The 16,450-nt window shown below is 38.2% G+C and overlaps 2 protein-coding genes across 3 annotated transcripts in view; both read right to left on the bottom strand.

Moving 5' to 3' along the window:
- Positions 1–11: 11 nt before the first annotated feature.
- Positions 12–5,469, bottom strand: BDKRB1 (bradykinin receptor B1). The gene is made up of 2 exons (XM_057371890.1): positions 5,269–5,469; positions 12–2,702 (listed from the first exon to the last, which is right to left on the bottom strand). Exon 2 carries the CDS (start codon positions 2,646–2,648, stop codon positions 1,563–1,565), a length of 1,086 nt encoding a protein of 361 aa, XP_057227873.1. The 5' UTR covers positions 2,649–2,702; positions 5,269–5,469; the 3' UTR covers positions 12–1,562.
- Positions 5,470–6,532: 1,063 nt separating this feature from the next.
- Positions 6,533–16,450, bottom strand: part of BDKRB2 (bradykinin receptor B2) — a 28,675-nt gene continuing 18,757 nt past the window's right edge. For both annotated transcript variants that reach the window (XM_057371888.1, XM_057371889.1), the window contains one exon: positions 6,533–12,079. In XM_057371888.1, the coding sequence (XP_057227871.1) occupies positions 10,935–12,077 (1,143 nt within the window). In that variant the 5' untranslated portion in view covers positions 12,078–12,079 and the 3' untranslated portion in view covers positions 6,533–10,934. The remainder of the gene's footprint in view (positions 12,080–16,450) is intronic.

Raw genomic sequence — 16,450 nt, 5'->3', positions numbered from 1 at the left:
TGTGGATGTATTAAATAGATGCTATGTTCAACAATTTACAATAGAGGGGAACTAGGAATTTGATTTCAGATGACTCAGAGCACTTAATATGCTATAGTTACTGCTAGAGCCTAAGACTGATATTTGTTTTAAAAATATCTGTTACAGAAAGAGTGGAAGTAGTAAACCTATGAGAGATTCTTCTTCTGTGATCCCTTAATCCACCCCTAATTCTCAAACCGTCATTGCAAGAAGAGTTTTAAATCTTCAAAAGGCTTCCACTGATTCAAAAAGTTTGAGAGAACCATTGAAAATTGACACCAATCTTACTGCAATAAAGTTGAACAGACAGATTTCTACAATCAAATAAGAGATTGAGTACATGTTCAAAATGGAAACACTAAATGCAGTGCTGTTACGAGTACAAGACTGAACAAGCTTTACAAGGAGTAGTTAAATGAATTGCTATACAAATTATGTGTCTCTATGCTCCTTTCTGCATTTAATATCCTTCTKGCTGGACAGGCTACACTATTTCCTTCCATGTCTGCACATACACATAATTTTAGAATTATGGAAACAGTTGCCATAAGTCTACTCTGCCATTGTGGTTGCGATGGAAAAGAAGTTTTCTTCTACTACCAATGTTTGTGTTCTAGCAGCAACAAGGATTTTTAATCACAGAACTAGGAATTTGCTCTTCTCCAAAGGAAGAGGGGAAAACAGAAAAAATAAAAAAACAAGAAAGAACAAGACTATGAAGTAAAATAAGATGTTWTGCAGTTTATTGTCTTTGAGTCATAAAAATATAAATATGTATYTAAGGATTTGCCTCAAAATAATACAGTATCAAAATAGCCTGGATATTTTTCACTTATAAAAAATAAAAATGAGCTTTACAGTACTTGATGAGTAATTTTTTAACACTTTACTGGATAAAAAAAACTCAGGTTTTGAGGAGGCTACCATGTTACCTTGCTTTTTTTACAAGTTTCTTTGTGTTACATCATCTTGTACAATATTTATGAACTGCATATAATTGAAATGAGAAAAAAAAAAAATTTAAATTCCTGTACCTTACTGTGAGAACACAAACAAATTATTGTCCAAAGTATCCAAAGTTATTCTACACCTGCTCAAATGCAGCTATCAGCTGAATATTAAGGTCATATTTGCTCTGTAATACCTGTTGTAATTTTATGAGTAGTGTTATAGGTGGTATAGTAGCTGTCACCGTAGATACAATGCAGCAAACTATTTGGCTGGCTTATGGCTTTCTGCTAAGAAAGATTTCTGGCATTTTGTCAAAAAGTTTTTCTTTGAAGTCGTTGTTTATAGGTAAGACAGGTTAGATCATTTGATATAAATATCTGGTATCACATGTTGTGCATTTGGGGTGGATGACACAGAAAAAGAAAAACAAACCTGAGGACAAATAAGCAATYAATCAAGTGATTTACTTTAATAGATAATTAGCTTATTCTGTCAAGGCCAGATCAGTGCATTTCATATTAAATTTTAATTCCATTTACAATGGCATAAACTGAGTTGTAGCATCAAAATAAATATGRAACTGAGAACCATTATGTAAAACTACTCCTGACTGGAAGCATGTTGAAATTTGAAGACATTTCTTTAAAAGATACCCATCTCAAAGGAAATCCACAGGGAATAAACTGTGAAAAAACTTCCAAAGCCTTTTGCCTGAAGTATTTCCCAACAAAGACATAAATCACAGGGTTAATGCAGCTGTTRGTGGTCGCTAGCATAAAAGCAAACTGCTCCCCAAAGTTGATCAGTTCGCCCCAGAAGCAGCCTTGGATCGCTTTTGTATGGTATAATGTATTAAGGAATACRAAGAAATGGTGAGGAGTCCAGCAGAAAAGGAACATCAGTACCACGGTAAAGATCAGCCTGGTTGCCTTTGTGCCCTTGTGCCTCTTGCAGCCCTTTGCTCCRAGTGCTCTTCGTGCTCTTGCTGTTTTTTGCAGGGATCTAATGGTAGAGAAGTTGAGGAAGATGATTGCTGTGGATGGCAGCACAAACCCTACCACGTTGCGTACGAGGCTCTCAGCTCTCTCCCACGTTGGCGAGGGAAAGTCCAAAGTGCACGCTGAAATATTCCACTGCGGGTAGTCCTTCACAGTCCGGAACATGAAAGCTGGGATGCTGAGAAGGATGCAAAAGAACCAGATGAGCAAGCAGATCCCTTTGGTCATGGTTTTGCTCCATATCTCTCTGTGGTTCAAGGTGTGGACAAAAGTCAAATAGCGATCCACGCTGACAGCCACGAGCAAGTAGATGCTGGTGTACATRTTCAAGGTGATGGACGTGCTGATGCTGCGACACAGGAAATTGCCAAAGGGCCAGTTAAATGCATTATTGATGTTCTCTGCCCAGAAAGGGAGGCACATGAGGAAGATCAGATCAGCTACAGCCAGGTTCATTAGGTAGATTTCAGCTGTCTTCAGGGGGCCCTTGTGCAGTGAATAAACGAAGAGAACAAATACATTTCCAAGCATACCAATAACACAGACAGTGTTGATGTACTTGGGGATTATATAGTACACAATGTCCCACCAGTCCTCCAGTTCTGGGCAAATAGTTGAGTTAGTCTGGTTTTCACTCTGGTTTGAGGAGGAAATATTCAGTCGAGGAGTGTCAGTCATTCTTCAAAAAAATCAGAAGTGAACAGGAGGCGCCTTTGAAGTCAGAGAAAATGACTGCRAAAAAGAATCATAACATTTTAAAAGTTGCCTCCTGTGAGTGGTGTGACAAACGTCTAACCACTGCAAGTTCTTTATTAGTCCTTAGTCATTATTGTGGACTAGATCAATCTGTACTTGATATGTGCAGCAGTGAGAAATGTTCCTAGTACTAGCAAGTATGAAACTTCCTCTACATCCTATGAAGCTTCCTCTCCTTGCTTCCATTGTTTAAAGTAGCACAGAGGAAGGAAAGTGACAAATTAGTGTAAGTAGTTCTGCATGTCTCCTCCAGACTGATGACAGACACAGATATGGGACAATTCCATCTCCCTGAGAGTAGCAGGAGCCATGCTGGTGACACAAAGCCAGCTTTGCATCCTTCCCTGCCCTTTCTCTTGCTCTTATTTACCATGCCATGTATGTTATTATATTACTGTATTATATACTATACTATATATGTACTTTAAYATATTATTATACTGTCATCCTGCTGAAGCAGGATCACACCTGCTTCCCAGAAAAGGGRAAGCTACTCACTCTCTGTATGCATCACTTGCTGCCTGAACTTTGCATTCTTTTTTTCCTTCTCAGTTTCCCCACCCCGAACTTTGGTTTCAAAGCTGTTGTTAGAATAGACATCATATTGCCTTCAAATATCAGTTGGAATAATAAAACATAGACTCCTTTAAAATATTGTGCTAAAAATCTTGCCTGGAGGAAAGGCTTCCACAGCTCTAAATTCACAGCACTTTTCTCCTGTTCAAAAGTTTCATTAGAGTTCAGCTGGAGGGAGGCTGTCCCAGTCTCCAAAGTGAGAGTCTGTCACAGCATTGGAAATACTTCTATTTCTTTCTGGAAACTCCATCTGAGATTGTGCAGAAGTGAGAACATGGGTAAAACCTTATCCTCCCATGAAAATCCACCAGATTTTCAGTCAGAGATACACTGTCAGAGCTGCTTTATTCTTCTGGTGTTGCCATGCTTGATAATGGTGCCYGGATCCTGGTCTTTACAGACATTCAGTCTCAGAATCCTTATGGTGAGCAAGTCATTATTGAGCCTGTGGTGTCACCTAACATTTCAGAATTTCATATGCAAGTGAAGCATGTCAATCATAAAAGAAAATGCATTTGAAAAAAATCAAAATTTTGCAGTCAGTCATTTTGAATGTCAACTTTCTGCTGCAGCTGTTTAACCCTGCTCTTTCAGTGCCTGTATCTTTACACCAAGGAGACAGCTAAGGATGAGTTTCTGAAGAGAGAATTTAGGATCATCCTTTATATCTTTTACAAATATGTACAACCTCGGTGATGGCTGTATATGAGCAGCTTGCAACACTATTTCTGGGATGCCTCTACTAGGAACAAGTTAAACACTAATATCCCACAGCATGTTATTTGGTGCTAATGCACAGAACCTTTTCCCTCACTGCAGAATTAGGTGAGCAGCAAAGTTGTATCTGAGTTCACAAACTCACTCAAGCTGGCAGTCTTGATGGAAAACTGAGCTACAACTCAACACAGCTCCCTGGATTTCCTTCACAAGTCTGAATGGTACTTAGTTCACAGACATCTCATGCAAACTAAGATAACTTGAGAGGATCTAAAACTAGATAGATAAAATACATATAGCAAATAAATGCCTGATTAGCATCAAAGAGGCAGCAAAAATGTAATGCTGCTATAACAGGAGGCTGGCTAAGGCATGAGAGAGCAATGGCAGAAAATCTGTAACTTTTTATTTCAAAAGTAACATAGAAGAAAGATAACAGTTAAACTTAACAGAATTACTTCTCTCACTAAATATGGAAAAAGAAGTGTTTATTGTCCTGGCTTGCCCTTTTTCTGATGACTTCTTGCTATCAGGTTATTTCAGTCACTTTGCTCACTTTCGATGTGATTTCTCTGCTGGAGCTAYGATTTCATTCATGATGGGCTCAGCTAAAAACACCAGGAACCTCTATTTTTCATTGCAACTTAGATTTTAGTTGCAGCTAAATCTGAGTTCTTGTTCTAGCTAGGTACCAGTTAGCAATGGTACCTGAAGATTCTGTAGAAATCTTTTCATTGCAAAAATTTCTTGAGTCTGCTAGTCAAAGTCCAAGCACTACCACAAGCCACAAGCCTTTTATAAATTTGGAGCTCCAAATGTTCTCTTGACAGAAAATGCACTTTATTTTCTGTAATTTCTGGAAGCATTTTTAGGTATTTAGTGTTAATGGACAATTAGCCACATGAATGGTTTTCAATTTCTGTACTTAACACATTCCAGTCATCTTTTATACAAATAATGACATATTTTTCTTACTTTGAACTGATTTTTGGTGARTTTCCATGCACAGTGCATCTATTAYCCTTATTATTATTAATATTCATTAGTCAGTTAGAGCAATTAGGTAAAATGGATCATGGCTTTACACATAATCTAATACTGACCTTTGGAATTGCTTTCATGGTGAAAAGGAAAGGGAAAGTCTTACTAGACTGCACAGATCAGAACTGAGAGCACAAGAGATTATTTTTTAGATAAAATATGGAAATTACTTTCATTAAAATAATACATTAAAAAAAGATAGACATACCTACTCCTTGTCCTTCCTGGCAATTTAGGGAAAGTTTCAAATTCAGAAACAGTTGAACAACAGCAGTGCAGAGGTTACTGAGAGAATTCAAAGATGCATCCTGAGGCACAACTGAGTGACTGAGGGCTGTCCTGAGTGTTTTGTTGGCCATGCACCATGTGTATGATGTTACATTTTGGAAGAAAGCCCCAGGATTTTTTTTTTTTTTTTTAACTTCCCCAAATGTCAGCTGTAGTAATTTTCAAGGAATGTGAAATATTTCTTTCTCATTGTGAAATAATACAAACCATATGTCATGACTCTTGTCACCCTATGACCACTAAATAAATCTCTCAAATACAAGTCCTTGGCAATTAAAAGGTCCTTTGTGTGAATAACTAAGTATGTAACAATARTAATTTTATTAACAGATCTGAATTGCCTTCTCAACGCCAATGCACTCAGGGAGAAACTTAGAACTAGGTTTTTGTTGCGATGGGAGCTCCTTCCCCTGCAACCCTGAGGGGGAACCATGCCAAGGAGCTGGGGGCAAAGCAGCACAGATAGATGGGAATGCCTGCTGAAACATGAACCTTGCTAAACCCCATTTCCCACTGGTTTTTAAAAGCATTGTTTTTACACCCCGCTATAGGTGTCCAGGGCATGAATCTCTGTGAATATTGCTTCTCAATAGTGCTTGATGACTGTTGTATTTTCTCAGGCTTGAACCCAAATAAACTTCTTTTTTTTTTCTGATTACTTGCTGGGACCATGTAGACTGAGAGTGGTTGTTTATAAATTATTTTTATCTTTTACATTCTGATCATCCACTGATTAGAGCAATATTTAAAAAAGGGAATATCTATTACATCGCAGACTTTAAATGCAAATGTGTCTTAAGTATATCCATGTAAACAATATGGGTTTTTAATTTAAAAAGAAAACCAATGAAAAACTATCAAGGAACTGATAATTTTTACTTATAGGAAAATATTCTTCCCATTGGCTACTTAACCAACTGTCTTTCTCAATTCTTATTCAATTTTGTGTGTCTATTCTTGTTTGATAATTAAGTTAAAATGAATAGGCAGGAGAGGCTGAATGGTGATATACACTTTTATTCCAAACTTTTATTAATTGAAAAATAGTAAGTTAGTTATGCAAACAGTGTTAAAATTAATTAAAAAAAGTTCCAGTGAACAACATCACAATGCAGAAAACTCTAAATGGCTCAAATATAATGTCTTTTGTTTTGGTTTGTTTTTTTTTTTTGTGGTTTTTTTGGGAGTTTGTTTTTCTCTTTCTTTTTTTTGTTCTTTCTTTTTTGTTTTTGTAAAATTTTTACTTTGGCAAAGTCTTGAATATTTTTTTAATTACACATTACATAAGTTATCCTAATAAATTATGGGAGGAAAATCTTAAACCATCTCACRCTGACTCATAAAGGTAAGTGCAATATGACAGGAGATCTTCGTCACAGACTTTCCAAAGCCTCCTCTTTGCTTACACTACTGCATTTCCGTGTTTAAGWTATTTTTTCCATAAAGAAGAACATTTGAGCAATAACAAGAAGTTTGGAATTTGTCCTTGCTTGGACAGGAATCTCTAGGAGCTGCCAAGTCCCACATTAACTTACAGACTGAATTAAAAACTGCAGCTGTGCCTAAAATTCATATGATAAATAACATAGACTTACAAAGCTCATCACATCAAAATGGGATCAAAATATGGTTTTTTTCCATATCCAACTCCTCTTTGTTAATCTAGTTTCTTATTTTCTGTTGTTTTTCATTACTATATTTGGAACATTTTTCAGTAATAGTGAGAGATTCAAAATTGGAAGTCTATGCATCTAGTAGAAATAGTGAAGTGAATAGGCACTGCAGCAGCTCCAGAATTTACAGAACTTAGAATAAATCTACAGAAGAAGTTGTAACTTTATACAGAAAGGGCATTTAATRTATTATTCCTCTAAAATTTCTTTCTTCATTTCAACTTATAGGAAGTACATAAAGATCTGGTAATATTTCACAGTTTACATGGATGTAATGGACCATGAATTGAAGGAATGTGAAGGCTTAGTTTAAAAACATCTGTAAGAGCTGTTAAGCTCTCAAAGGTTTTTTTTACTGTAAAAATCATATCTATCTATTGGCACCTTCAGTTCAGRACACACACAGCACATTGGTTTGTGTTTTAGGGTTACATGATCTTCAGTCAYATTGTCCAGGCAGACTTTCCTGCAGAAAGTAAACATTCTCTAGAGCTGAATAAGAATTTACAAATGCTAACTGAGCCTCTCTGATCAGAATGATTAAACAAACGTGTTACTGAACTTAGAGCTAAGACTCTTTGCTTGATTATTACACACTTTCCAAGGTAGAAAAATGTAGAAAAATCCCAAAGGTCTCCAGAGTTCTGGCTCTTGGTCTGACGGTTCAGACATTAAAGACCTTCCTCTCAAGAGAGCTGAAGCCTTTAAAGGTTGGGACAGATTATCTTTTTGGACCAGTATAACAGTTTGATTTTCTTTATTGAAATGGTTTTCAAATTGGCTTAATTATCTGCTGTAATGTTCATCTCTTCTGAAAGAGGAGAAAAGGTTTTTGATACGTTTTTTTTAATGTAAAACTCTTTGCTCAGCTTGGTTGGATTTCTTCACATTTACTACAGTGATTGCTAAAGAGAGCTTAAACTCTGGTGCAGTTATTTACAATTCTCAAGGAATGCTCCTGGTAYCATCACATTGTGGTGTGGATGTACTAAGGTTGTACTAACTACAGTTTACAGAGTTGAAACAGCAAAATATGAGGAGCCAATGTAGGCTGGAAAACCAGCAATGTACTGATRGAAGAATGGAGTGAAAGGATGATTCAATGGCTAAAGGCTGCTTAGGCATTTGGGAGATCTGAACTAAGATCCCAACTTCCCCACTGAAATCCTGCCAATAAAAAAGAGCAACTTTCTCCTGTCCTCAGCAAGCCCCAGCTGCTTKTGTAAAAGCTTTTAAGCTGTTAATTTCGCATTTCAAGTGAAGCCAATAATCAACTTGAAAAATGAGTGAGTGGAGAAATGAGAATTGTTCCTGCCTGTAGATGCTGAAGGCCAGAAATGTCAGCTGGCTGTTGATATCCTTGCCATTCCTCTGGCGATGGCCCCCCTCTGTCAGGCTGAATGGGGAGTTGAGGGTTTGCATGGCCAAAACCTTGGTAARAGTTGTGGCAGCCTCAGGTAAAAGAGAAGATGGGATCAGATGTAAGAGGGGGACAGGATGAAGASGAATTAAAAGATTATATGATTACTGTTTGGCATTTCCAGCTTTGAAATTCTTGGAACAAAATCTGATCTCATCTTACCAAAAACCCTTCTCATATTGTGTCCTGTTTCTGTGAAAGCAGGACAGAACCAAGTGYGACTGGAAGATGTCAGTAGGTCAGATGTAGCTTGGATGCTACATTTTATTTCTTGGGGGGTTTTGGTTGCCTGTATGAATGGTGCATGTGAATACCACAAATGTGTCATTTGAACACACTGAAAAGTCAATAAAATGTGAATTAAACAGTCTGTGAGCTGACACTCTGTCTGTTCTGGGATGTGCAGAAGCTGCTGCAGGGGCTTTCCACTGTTGCTGGTGTCTGCATGGGACCTTGACTTACCAGCAGGAAGGGAAAAGCTACCGAAAATATTCCAGTGCCTTTAGCCGCCTTAATTCAGATTTTAATTTCCAAAGGGACTGAGGGCATCACTCAGAGATGGGCCCTGAAAAGAAGGATCTCAAAGTAGCTAAAATTCTATTGTTTCAGCTCACTTTTGTTTCGTGTAATGGGAAGTGACGGGAAGTGACAGAAATTAGCTTAAATAGTTGAACTTCTGAGAAATCAATCCTTAGTAACAGGATACAGGCTAGAGAAGAAAATGCCAGGAAATCTCATTTCTCAAAGTACTTTATTTTCTTTTGTACATGTTTACTGCATAGCAAAAAAATGTGCCTATACATTATTTAATGTGTTATTAACATAATAACCTTTTAATATTTTAGTTCTCWGTACCAAATATTCAGAAATACCTTCCATTGCCTCAATAACTCTGTATGGGGTTCCTTTCATATAATGGTTGCTGGAACAGCATAGTCATGGATGAGACAGCATGATAACATTGAATATAACAGAACGCCTTGCAGTGTTTCGCCAGATTTGTCCCCAGTTGCTTCAGACTATAAAAAGGATCAGCAACGGAAGTATTTATGACATAGGATTATACTGGATTATCAAAGAAAAACTATGGAAATTGCCTGTAAATCATATACACCGGTCTAAATCCCAGTCTTCAAATCACGTCTGGCACTTCTGTTTAGTGGTTTAGTTGCTTGAAGGTTYAATACAAATTTCCCATCTTAAATGAACTTTATTGCTCCATCCAAGCTCTGGTGAGTAAAGATCATGTTGCTGCAGTCTGAGTTTACCTCAGCCACCAAACTCCATTTCACTTGGCTTTAAAAGCGGTAACCTTAAGTGCTTTGAAATAAGCAAGGATTTAATTAATTTCAGCATATATTAGATCCACTTTCACTCAGTTTTTATCAAAGTCCCTRGAGGTTAAAGTGCACACAGACAATTCAGTACACTGTGAGTTTTTCTTATGTGTATAATCATCTTAGATCAAAATTACAGTCCAATCAGGGAAAAGCTATCTTCTATTAAAATCTGACAGATTACCTMTACAAATAAAATGCAGGTATTACTAGAATCTGAAAAGGCTATTCTTGAATACTCTGAACTTTCAAGACCATTCTTATCTTCAGTTAGATTTTTAYTATAGTTAGGTGATATGCTCCTTCATATTCTCAATTTCTTCCACTTGTGAGATTATACCAGTTTTGCTGAGCTTTTATAGATCCATTAAATAACATTAAAAATATTAACTATGTTTTGTGAATACTGGAACCCAAGTCTCCGAGCTGAAGTGAAAGCATGAATGTAAATAGCATTCATTCACTCAAAAGGAGTAAGTGAATGCTTTCACTCCAAGGTAGAAGGCATCAAGAATCTTCTTCTACAAAGAAAACTTAACTAGCTTCATGCAGCTGGGTGCAACTTCCCTTCCACAAGTGCTTGACCTTTATTCATCTACTTTCCATACTTGTAAATCTGTAACTAACAGGAGCAGTTGCAAAAAGGCACTGCTTGTCAATGAAAAAATCATATAGTTTCAGATGACTGAAGAGTGAAATCAAAAGCCCAAAATGTGGACACGTCTAAAAATGCATCCTACAGGATTCACTTAAATAAATTTACTCCARTACAAGCCTCTCCCAGGTCAAAAATCTTATCTAACAATCTATATGGGTACCATAAGTAGCTGCACAAGCCTGACAATAGCTTCTGTACTGGGTCTCTGTTCAGGGAATTGTATGCTTAGAAATGCAAATGTTCCAAATTATATATGTGCTAAACATTATTTAGCCATGAAAATGTAAGTAAGCTACAAAATAAGWTTCAGTCATGAAAAACGCCCAATAACATTAGAAACAGGTCTCTTTGTGGAATTGCTGTTAAGATCAAACCATTGTTTTCCCACACATAACCAACACTTCCACATATTTACTTTGTGGACCAGTAGCAGATGGATATGAGCAGAGACTGATATACTAGAAGGCTTTCTTCCTCTAAGGATTTCCTAAAATTCTGTTATTGGGGTAATGACAAAGCWGACTTTTTCCTTGGGTATTCGCTTGAAATGGAAGTTCTTAAAGTGTCCAGGGAGTTTTCCATCTGCACAGACTGCAATTTTCTGCACCTCTTTGTGAACAAGTCCTTGTAGAATTCCACAGCCTTCTTCTGGAAGTTTTTCCCAACAATTACATAGAGGACTGGGTTCAGGCAGCTGTTGCTAAAGGAACAGTATGTGGCTATCTGGGTCACTAAGTCATTGATGTCTTCCAGGCATTCGACAGTGGGTGAGAAGTAACGGATTGTGTCGATGAACGTGCTGATCTGAAACGGAAGCCAGCAAATGATGAACAGCAAGAGCACAGCAAGGACCAGCATGGTGGCTCTCCTCTCTGTCTGGACCACCTTCATTTTCCGCAGTTCACTACTTCGTAAGGCTTTGATGATTTGCACGGTGCAATAAGTAATTACACAGCACGGGATCACAAACCCCACAACATTCAGCAAGCAGTTGTTTGTGGGCTCCCAGTAGCTGGCTGGGTAAATAAGAGCACAGGCTGTGATGTTGTACTCCTCAAAATATTGCAAATTTCGGAACACCATCATAGGTGAACACATGAGCAATGCACATGTCCAGATTACAAAACTATTCCATTTGGCACAGAYGGTTCGTCTCATCCGCCCGAGAGACATGGTTTTCACCAAGGCCAGGTAGCGGTCAATRCTGACCAGTGTCAGAAAATAAATGCTGGAATACAAGTTCATGTAACTCATAATGTTGATGGCTTTACAGAGAAACTGGCCAAAAGGCCAATGAAAATTATTAGAAATATTAATGGCCCAGAAAGGTAAAGTACAGACCAACATKAGGTCAGCAAATGCCATATTTGCTAAGTAAATTTCAGCCACTGTGCAGCTACTCTTGTGGAAACACAGGACCGTAAGCACAAAGGAATTTTCTATTGATCCCAGAATAAATATAAACCATAGGAATCCAGGCTGAAAATCCTGCAGCCATTTCCATACATCTGCACTAACACATTCATATTGATCTATCTGATCCACTCCTGARTTATTGTGGGAATTTGCTGGGCTGACTGTGAGCTCCTGGATGGTCATGTTGTACAACTGCGTAACATTTTCRGTTGTGATGGAAACCATTTCTGTGAAGAGAAAAATAGGTGACATGAAATGTGTTCATGTAGCTCATTGCTGTAAAAGACACAATAAGAAAAGCTATCTCTGCTTTTCCTAATGCCCTAGAAGTGTAGCTTTTGAACAGGGTTACAATTCCCTGGATTGCTTTCTCATAGACACTAGGCATGTCTGTGGAATGTTAAACACACKCGGCATTGCTGTGAACTGCCTGGACCAATTTTAGACGAGTAAAACAGAGGGGATGAAGCAACAACAGGCATTGTTATGAATGGGTTAACTGAAGACAGCATTTCCCAGCCCTTATTCATTAGAAGCTGCAGCAAGCCTTTGTTAATTCTTTGAGGATGTTCATAGTTAATTTGTCTTCTTTGTTCATTGGCCATGGTGTCGTAAAGGACAGGTGTACCTTGTGTCTCGGGTTGCTCATGGTGCAGTTTCTATTTCTGTGTCACATCCTACAACATTTTACACCCTCCCCTGTAGAGTGAGAGTTGAGTGGAGTTCAGCAGTGCTTGATCTCCAAGGAACATAATATATTTTCCCAAATGTTATGACTGTACTATAAACAGACATTTGGTTTGCAGCTCCAGTTTGCATTGAGAACGCCACAGGATCAGTGCTTGCCAGCAGTGTGCCTTTCTCAGCTCCTCACTGAAATGGTCTGTGTGTTTCTGTCTCTGTGTTACAGTCTCTTTTTGCAACAAAATCACAGAAGAGATAAACAGCACAATCTTCACAAGGAGCTCAGTTTTAAGAGTCACACCGTGGGTGGGCTGGCAGTTTGGCAGAGACCGTGGCCATCGAATAACCAGGACCTGTCTGCAGCCAGCCAGCTTGGGTGCAAGAGCAGYGTCTGAAAACCAGGTGCTGTACTGTAAACATTCCACAGATCAGAACAGCTTGGGATCTTACAGGCACCTAGTCACGGGCAGAAATGTCAGATGTGCACTTGAATCTTACTAAAACCAAACAGAGTCTGAGTGTGCAGCATCACTCAGTACTGATAATGGATAATGCTCTTGGATAATGAATGCTGAGATATTATTCCAATGCAAGATTAGCTTCCCAGATTGTACATATAACTCTCTGGACTGAGTGACAGAAATAGTTTGTCTTTTTCCAGGTCTATATAATAACCACTGTTGATATTATCATTTGATTGGAAGCTGTTCAAATGTATTTTAAATTAAGATATTTCTCATATTCAGTTGGTAACTTGGCAGTGCAAAGGGATACACTTGTAATTCCTGAAAGGATTGGGTTTCTCATTTGTGTTCTGTTTGCTGGAATGGTTGGCTAGTAAATGTCAGTGCTTAATATGCAAACAGAAATTTGGCTATTGATTGCAGAATTTCTGAAGAATGATGGTCATATTTTGTGTACTTTGTGTTAATAAAACACTGTAGTGTTTGAAACCAAAGGAAAAGATGAAGAGCATATCTAAGTACAGCAAAGGCAGAAGGCAAAACCTGTGCTAGAGAAGCCCTCATCCTCTGAACCTTGGCAGAAAAAAGGAGAACCTCTTAATAATGTAAAATTTATAATAGGGGTGTCAGGCAGGATAGGTCAACTGAATTAAACAGTCAAGTAGGACTGAGAACCTTGAAAGACAAGGCAACCTAAAATGGATTAATGAGCACAAAATGAACACACCTGCCCAATCCTTCACAATTTCATAACTTCATAAGCAAGAGACAGTATTTGCATTAAACTGGATAACACATTTTCATTCTCCAGGTCTGTCCTTCTAGCCCATATCTAAATGCAGGAACATACGTCTATCCTCTATTCTCCCTTTTGGCTWGCCTTGTCATTGTAAGAATCACCTCAGTCTTGGGACCCCCTTAGCCTTTTGATTATTGATCATTTTCAACCAGCATCTGGAGAAAGGCTTGGTGCAACCTCTTTATGGCACAACATTGAATATTGCAGGCACCCATCCAGTGATCTCTGCTTTTACTGACACTGGTTATCTGGAGTTTAGATCTAGTGGATATGGAGTTATTTGTTCTACACTGAGAGCAAAACCCATCTGCAGTGCACGCTATGCAGCATTGCCAATATTTTGATTTATGTCCTCTTTTCATCTTCCCAGTACAAGCAACTACTGTCAGTTGCAAATGCTTTGGTTAGAAATCTTATTTTTGTTTGAGCCTATCCCAGGAATAGCAGAGTTCCTGCACATACAATGCATTTTTCTGTGACTTTATTTGTTCATATTTCAGTAGAATAGAATACAGGATAATACCAAAACCCCTTCTGAAACCTATAGATGCTTGATCTGTTGCTTCTGCTTTATTCATTAAGCTAGATTGGGTTAGTCAGATATAACTTCATTCTTGACAAGCTTATACTGGTAATTCATTATCACTTGGTTCTTCTTTATTATCTTCCATATGTGGACATCCTGACTATTTAATATTTTGTTGTCATGTTTTCCATGTATTTAAATGAGGACAGGTTTGTAAATCCCTGGGTCCCTGGTCTCTGTGCCTTTTAAAGACAGGTATTGCGTCTTGTCCTCTCTGGAGTTCTAAGATGTCCCCATTCTTCTTGGTTTCATAGACTGATAGAAAAGTCTTCCTCTTCTAACTTCTGAACCACTCCAGAATGGATTATATGCAGTCCTGCCACTTCGTGCAACTCTATATATTCCTTAAATTGTTCCTTCCCAGTTTACACACATTCAATTGTTCAAAGCAATCGCCTTAAATATCAGGTCACAATTTTCATTTCTGAGAGGACTAACACTGAGCTGTTATTGAACTTTGCATCATTCTCTGTGTTAATGCTTCCCTTTTCCTTTTGTTAATAGGCCTGGACTTTCCTCCATTCTCCTTTTGATATATTTATGGAAACATTTTGTGTTAACTTCTATGTCTCCCATTAACTGCAACTCATTTTTGTCCTGATGTTTTTGACATCTTTGATGTTCTGAGTTCTTAAATAATACCTCAGAAAGCCATACTTTTCTCTAATTAATCTCCCTATGGAAAGCCTGGCATCAAGGCGCTGATGTTCAYRAACACTTAAATATCTCAAAGCTCARCCTGGGTGGCTGTGAGAGATTCTGTGAACGAATTGCAAGCAGCAGTTTCAAGTCTCCCTTTCTTTCTGTGTTGGCACTTTTCACTGTAAAAACACATAGGAAGTAAAATACTAATGGCTGACCATCAAGAGGTCATCTGAGAAAAGAGAAGTTCTGTCTCTTGATGCAATTATCAGAAACTGTTTCTTCTGCTGGCAGTCGGCTGTGAGCCAACAGAAAAAAAATTGTAGAGTGCATTATTTTATGCTTTGAGGTTCAACATATGCACATATTTAATAAGATGTACATTAGTAATTCAGAGTGGTCATAAAGGCTATGTTGGCTTTTTCAATATTCTCCTCATTACATTAACTGTGGGGAAAATACAGATAAATCAATAGGCAGTTTTGGACCTGTTATTTGCTATAAATTAAATTCTGTAAATTAATCTCTTTCAGATTTTGGTTTTAGAAGGAAAAGACCTAGAATACTTTAAAATAAGTTATATCATATTACTGTGACCTAGGAACACTGTGCAGGGTCTAGTTAGGATGTCACTAAGTCCAGACACGGGGCTTCTGGAAACCTACCTAGTTGGTTCTTTAGTCCTTCCATAATGCATTGGTAGAAATGGGGAGTGAAGAAGGTAAAATCTGCTAATTATCAATTTACAAACCCTAATGTTTAAGGTTAAAATGATGTGTTTGATGCTATTCCGTATAGCACAGGGAACTAATGTAAAATATGTGATTGCTGAATAAATTATGATTGACAAAGACACAGCTTAAAAAAGGCAGTGATTTGCTGTTTTCTTGTGCTATTTTGGCAAAAATAAATGTGATCCTATCACACATTCTCAATAAATACTTTCTGTACAATGCAAGACAAGCACAATATCTCAGCAGGGAATTTCAATAAGGTTTTGTGAGACAGTTTTGATTGAAATGTTGCCCAGCTGCAGTAATCTATCATCACTGATCCTGAGGAACTCCTGTGGGGGCTGAATTTGAACCTGATGGAGTTCACCTCCTGTTGTGAGTTACCTCCTCCTGGACAGTCTGTAAAACCCACCATCAACCTCATCTTGTTTTGGAGTATTTTTTGTTAATAGCATTGGGAAAAAATGACAAGGTTCTGACAGGGGGGCCTCAGGGTGCCCTGTGTGGGTGGCAGTCATGGCCTGGCAGAGCTGGTGGCAGCCAGCCCTGTGCCTCTTGCAGACACTGCCCTCACCAAGGCAGGCAGGCTTTGGGGTCAGCTGAGGACGATACTTGGGGTGTTGGCCAGATCCTGCCACTGCTGCAAACCAGGAACCCCTGCAGTGGGACTGGGAAGAAAGGGTTAATCA

Source organism: Malurus melanocephalus, unplaced genomic scaffold (assembly GCF_030028575.1).
Source record: "Malurus melanocephalus ecotype Western Australia unplaced genomic scaffold, MMel_1.1 scaffold_161, whole genome shotgun sequence".
In the NCBI taxonomy this organism is placed as follows: domain Eukaryota; kingdom Metazoa; phylum Chordata; class Aves; order Passeriformes; family Maluridae; genus Malurus; species Malurus melanocephalus.
Note: the sequence above shows the minus strand (reverse complement) of the source record. Positions and strands in the feature narration are given on the sequence as shown.